Source organism: Alligator sinensis, unplaced genomic scaffold (genome assembly GCF_000455745.1).
Source record: "Alligator sinensis unplaced genomic scaffold, ASM45574v1 scaffold337_1, whole genome shotgun sequence".
In the NCBI taxonomy this organism is placed as follows: domain Eukaryota; kingdom Metazoa; phylum Chordata; order Crocodylia; family Alligatoridae; genus Alligator; species Alligator sinensis.
In genome coordinates, this window is record NW_005841927.1 from 2,309,524 (window position 1) to 2,315,479 (window position 5,956).

Here is a 5,956-nt window from a genome sequence, read left to right on the forward strand (position 1 = left end):
CCGCCGCGCGGGGAGCAGCGGGCCCGGGCACGTACCACTGCCCCCGGGGGACGGGGCCCTAGCCCCGGCAGTACCACTAGCCCCGGGGGGAGGGGGGAATGGGCACGTACCACTAGCCCTGGGGGGAGGGGGGAATGGGCGTGTACCACTAGCCCCTCGGGGAAGGGATGGAGCTGGGGCACGTACCACTAGGTAGGAGGGGGGAATGGGGCCTGGGCATGTACCACTACCTTGTTGGGGGGGAACAGGGCAGGTGCCACTGAGCCCCTGGGGGGCGGGGCAGTGCTGGGGCAGGCTCTGCTGGGCCCCTGTTCGGAGGTGCTGGGGTTGGGGGCCCTGGAGGAGAGGCCGGGGCACCCGGGCCTGTGGGGGCTGAGGAGGGTGGGGGTTTGTGGGGTGCGACACGAGGGCCCTGTGCACCCAGCGCTTCCTCGACACGTCCTGGCCACAGGCAGGGTGTCCCGGCTTGCCGGGCGGCTCCTGCCCGGGTTCGTCTGGATCTCAGCCCCTGGAGGGAAAAGCCTCGTTCCCAGGGAACGAGTTCGGGGTTATTCCCAGGCCGTTGAGAGAGAGCAAGAAAAGGAACCGGTTTTGCTGCTTCCAGCACAGCTGGGTATCAGGCAACTGCTGAGTTTGCTGCTTCCTCCCTTACTGCCACATGGTTCCTGTCTGCGGTAGTGGGACTTCACACTTGTACCCAGACGGCTTGCTTTGTTTGGTAAGAGTCTCCAGGGCAAGTGCAGCCGAATCTCTTCGGTGTTTAAGTGGCTCAAGCTTAGATGCTTATTGCCCAGGCAGTGGCTTCAAAGTGAGGGGTCGCTACAGCAACCTCGCTGCCGCCTTGACAGCATGGCTGTCCTTCACTTGAAGTCCTTCCCTCTGCTCTCGGACGGGCTCCTCTAGATTGAGGCTGCTTGTGCTCTTACTGTTGGACCAGACCTCTCAGTCTGTCGCTCATCGCTGGCACTATAATATTAATCGAAAAGGACTCCAGATAAAGAGGGAGATATAAGAAGGCTCCTCGTGCCACCTTCCCATGCCCTTTGCTTTCCTAGCCCTGCTCTTGTCCCGGAGACTTACCGTAACTTGGACACATGCTGTTTCCCTCTGATGAAGTGCCTTTGGCTTTTGGCAGGTATGTGGTGCTGACCACAAAGCATCATGAAGGCTTCACAAACTGGGGGTCGCCCGTGTCCTGGAACTGGAATTCAGTGGATACTGGGCCCCATCGAGATCTAGTAGGGGAACTGGGAAAAGCTCTCAGAGAAAGGTATGGCACTGATGTAAATGCTGGTGGAGTTCTTACATTTCATATCTGGAGAACCACTGTCTAGAATTAGCTGTCCATTGGCCTCTCCTGATTCTCATTCATAAACTCTTGAAAGTCATACACCTAATGACAAAAATGGCATTGCCTGTGAACTAGAGAGTATCCTGCAAATGTGTAATCTCCTGCTGTTTCCTCAAGCACAGTAAAAAATGACATGACGTGCTTGTACAAGGCGGTAGCAAGGTTCACGGAGCAGGGTGGAGCTGGGAGTCTGACAACCTGGGATAGGTCTCTGATTTTACTACTAACACTTTATGACCTTGGGCGAGTCGCTCGACCTCTCTGCTGCATGTTGACGAGGGACCGTAAATGTGTCCGCCTTTATGAGCAGACAAGGTTCCTTGGGTGAATTTGATATCTTTTATTAGACCAACCCAAAAGAGATCAAATTCACCCAAGGAACCTTGTCTGCCTATGTCCTTAGACCAACACGGCTATGACCCAAACCCCTCCACCTTTATGAAGTATCTTTAAGATTCATGAATGACAGTGTCTGACACCTGTCTAAAGCAGAATCAGTCCTGAGTGCTACAATAGTATGTTCTTGTCTTAGTCCCTCCCTCTGGTATGGCATGCCTTAAAAGTGCAGTGAAGTGAATATGCAGCGAGTTTTCTTCTCAAACGGTACTTTTTGGTAAACCTAACTTCTTGTTCCTTTCTTTAATCTCTAAGGAATATATACTATGGACTGTACCATTCCCTCTTAGAGTGGTTTCATCCACTCTATTTAGATGATAAAAAAAATGGCTTCAAGACACAGAATTTTGTCTTTCAGAAGACTATGCCAGAGCTTTATGATCTTGTCTTACGGTAAGAGCTTCAATCCTTGCAATCCCAGAACATGTCTCTTTTTATTCTGAAGGGGGGGGTGGGGGGGATAAAACTTAATTGTTGCCTTCTGTCGACAAGGCAGGTCTCTAACAGTGGTCTGAGAGTGACTTTACTTGTGGTCTGGTGTAAATGAGGAAGTTGCAGTGCAGTAGGCTGTTAGCAGTTGCTGACTCAAAACATGCCTGTGGGGGAGTTTTGAAAGCATGTGAAGCTAAATTCTTTGCGTGTGGATGAAGAGGCTCTACTCAGGCAGTTAGTGTGGGGTAGCTTGCACGCTGTGAGTCTGTGCTCTAGCGTCCCTGTGCCCTGGAAACGTGTTATTTGGCATTATCTACTTCTGGCCGTTCTCCCCTGTGTAGGATGCATTTTATCCTTGCCTTTGAGCTACAGCTTTTATTAATTGCCTTTTCTTGCAAGAATGCAGGCCAATTTATGAGCAGTGCTCACATGTCCACACTGCTGCAAGAACTGCAGGTTCTACCTCAGGTTGAAAATGTTTTACTTCATACCTGGAAGCGTTTCCCAAGTTATGTTGTACAGCAAGAAAAACGTGTTTGACTACCTTTGTTTTCACTCCTTACATCCAAAGGGGAAATCCCGTTTTGTGGTGGTCGTTACTCTGGGCTAAACTGGAAGTAGAAGAAAGGAGGAATGTTACTTTTTTCTAGTGTTCTCCTTCTGTCTCTTAGGTACAAGCCAGATTTGATTTGGTCAGATGGAGAGTGGGAGGCACCGGACACGTACTGGAACTCGACCTCTTTCCTTGCATGGCTTTATAATGACAGTCCCGTCAAGGTACTGCTGTCAGGATTTCCTTTGTGTCTTCTGGTCTTTCCACTAGCTTGGGGAAAAATTGGGCAGCTTCTAATATCAGCTCTATCCAAATCAAATCCATTTGACTGATCCCAAACATGAAGTGTTTGGAACAGGGGCATCTAAAGTATTTCGCTCATAAAAGCAACTCTGCCTCTTACTGTGAAGAGATCCCAGTCACCAAACAATGCAGAACCAAAACCAGTTTACTTCTTGAGAACAGGTGTTACAGTGGAAGTATTAAGGGTCTGAGACAGAGTCCTCTCTTAACTACACTGCTCCATTGTAGGATAAAGTCGTGGTGAATGACCGCTGGGGCCAGAACTGCCCCTGCCATCACGGTGGCTTCTACAACTGTGCTGACAAATACAAGCCAGGCACCCTGCCAAATCACAAGTGGGAGATGTGCTCCTCTGTTGACAGAATTTCCTGGGGCTATCGAAGCAACATGCAACTCGCCGAGCTGATGGATGCATCCAGCATCATCAGAGTAAGAGCCCTTAGGCAGAAATAAGGGGGTTAACGGTTATGGAGGGTCAGAGGTCTTTGCTGAACTTCTGTTGTCTGGGCAGAAGCTTTCCTGATATTCTCTGTGCTGGTGTTACCTGATAGCAGGTATAAAAGGAGCAGCTTGCTGCAATCCAAGTGTTACACAGCTGTCTTCCATTTTCTGTCAGGGATGGTGAATCAAATTCATATTGCCTTCCTGTCCCTGTCACAGGAGCTAGTGCAGACCGTGAGTTTTGGAGGGAACTATCTTCTCAACGTGGGCCCTACGAAAGAAGGAGTGATTGTGCCAATCTTCCAAGAAAGGCTTCTGTCCCTTGGAGAGTGGTTGGGCATTAATGGGGAAGCGATTTATGCATCCAAGCCGTGGAGGGTGCAGGTGGAGAACAGCACGAACAATGTATGGTAAGAGCTGGTGTCTTGCACCACATGGGAACGTTTCCTCCCCTCGGACTGTGACTTCGTAGGCAAAGAGGGGCCAGGCTGCAGTTCTGAGAGGGGACAGGGAGGCATTGGAGACTGGTCAGTCGTAGTCATCTTCACTCAAGAGTACAGAACTGCGGCCCAGCAGAGTGCACTGAGAATACTGTCATGTCTGTGCATTAAAACAGCTTTAGCCCCTTTAAAAAATAGAAAATTAAAAACAAATTGCCTTCATTTTGCATGAAGCTGCTTCCAAGAACGATTGTTCAACTACACAGGATTACATGGGTACATCTCGCTTCCAAACTGCTGTGTGCTAATTGTGTAATGTGTTGTATTTCACTCTAGCTGGGTACGTGCCAGCTGTGTATAATGGTCTTGTGCCCCGTTGCTCAACTGCTGTGTTTTCTCAAAAGGAAGAAGTGCGTAATATGTATGTTAGCAGGACAAAAGTGCCGAAAAACAAAGTTGTTTTTGGAGAGTAGGCCAGAAATGCTGAGCAATAAATCGATTTGCTTGAGACCTGTAAAATAGCTTTATTCCAGCTACTGACTACAGCAGCATAGAATGAGAACATTATTATTGCAACACCCTGTCCACTCGCAGGGAGCACGCATGGACTTTGTCTGTCTGGCACTGATCACTGCTGGACTTCATAACGGATGGACTGTGGCTAATAGGGTCACTCACTATCCTAGCTACTAAGTGGGGGGACCACTAAGAGATGCTTACGCTTGACGTCTGCAGGGAAGTTGTGCAGAAAGCAAAACACTCGACTGCCTCTCTGGTGCTGTTCAGATCTCTGAAATGCCTTGTATTCCCTCAGGTACACGTCTAAAGGTCCAGCTGTTTATGCCATCTTTCTGAACTGGCCTCGGGATGACATGCTGAAGCTGTCTTCACCTATTCCATCTTCAGACACCGAAGTAAGGGACATAAGCTAGGGAGTGAATTCAGGAGATCCTTCTTTGATACACAGAGGGCTAACTTAGATCCCATCACACACACCTTGAAAATTGTATGTGGGTTTTATCTATTAAGCATGCCTTTGGGTTTTCAGTCCCAGAGAGGTCACAAAGAACCCCGTTTCCCCATGCCATATGCTCTCTGCCCTTGAGGCGTCCGGTGTTTTGAGCCGTCATCCTCCCATTTGGAAGACTGGATAGGACTTGCCAGGGCTGCTGCTTATTTGGCCATAGCATAAATCAGGACACTTCTTCCCCAGAGTTCCAGCTGTGGTGTGAGGGGAGCTGTGTGTGTCCTGGATGTCAGTAGTGAGCGCCCTGACGTGATGATGCCAAATTTTGTGCCATTTATAATGAACAAATAGTATTTCCAACCACCAGAAGTAAAACGTCCCTGAGGAAGAACCACAGCCAGATGCTCAGCCACACCTTGTGTTATAAGCTGCACTTGGGTAAACTGGGTAGTTATGGAGACCACTAGAGTGTTTTGAAGTCTTGGTCCCTGGGCTGCTAAGGAATGTCAGTTCTGCTGCTGCTCATTCAAAGGGAAAGTATTTCGCCTGAAGCAATGCATGAACATATTTTTTTTCTGTTTCCCTTTGTGCAGGTGACCCTGTTGGGATTCTCTGGGACTGTGAAGTGGGAGAAGTCCCCAGATAAGGGATTACTGATCAGTCTGCCCTCCATAGCCCCATCTGCTTTACCTATGCAATTGGGCTGGACCCTCAGGCTGAAAGGTGTAAAGTGATAGCTGTTGAAAAGAAGCCTGGAATTATTCCTTTTATTTTAAATTTTTAAGCCAAAAGAATCTAAATAAATAATTTATTCTTCCTCATCTAAGAGCTTAACTTACCTAAGCAACTCCGGCCAAGAAAGACTGGTGGTATACACACCAACATACCGCCAAACATTTTAGATGGGAGCGAAGGCCTGATCTGTTTTCTACCTCTCTGCTGACCAGTGAAGAAGTTTGCCATGACTTCCAATAGTCCTGTTCTTTTGTTGGACTGTGACTAGGGTCAGGCTTCTGAGACTTACTGGGAGATATTTAGCTGGGATTCTTTGTAGATGTTGATTTGCTGCTATG

At 48.7% G+C, this 5,956-nt stretch overlaps 1 protein-coding gene across 2 annotated transcripts; it reads left to right on the forward strand.

Moving 5' to 3' along the window:
• Positions 1-1,079: 1,079 nt before the first annotated feature.
• FUCA1 (alpha-L-fucosidase 1) lies at positions 1,080-5,704 on the forward strand. Of its 2 annotated transcripts, XM_006019388.3 has the most exons (7): positions 1,080-1,270; positions 2,003-2,140; positions 2,851-2,956; positions 3,264-3,464; positions 3,696-3,886; positions 4,731-4,830; positions 5,477-5,704. In XM_006019388.3, the coding sequence occupies exons 1-7, from the start codon at positions 1,095-1,097 to the stop codon at positions 5,615-5,617; spliced, it is 1,053 nt and encodes a 350-aa protein (XP_006019450.1). In that variant the 5' UTR covers positions 1,080-1,094; the 3' UTR covers positions 5,618-5,704. The 2 variants fall into 2 exon arrangements, with proteins under 2 accessions (XP_006019450.1, XP_025054443.1); XM_025198658.1 differs by lacking the exon at positions 3,264-3,464.
• Positions 5,705-5,956: the final 252 nt, after the last annotated feature.

Bases quoted from the DNA above. Each gene is read 5' to 3' on its own strand.
- FUCA1 (XM_006019388.3), top strand. From the start codon at position 1,095: ATGCTGTTTCCCTCTGATGAAGTGCCTTTGGCTTTTGGCAGGTATGTG. The intron at 2,141-2,850 runs GTAAGAGCTTCA...TCTGTCTCTTAG, and splicing joins CTTTATGATCTTGTCTTACG to GTACAAGCCAGATTTGATTT. The intron at 2,957-3,263 runs GTACTGCTGTCA...GCTCCATTGTAG, and splicing joins ATAATGACAGTCCCGTCAAG to GATAAAGTCGTGGTGAATGA.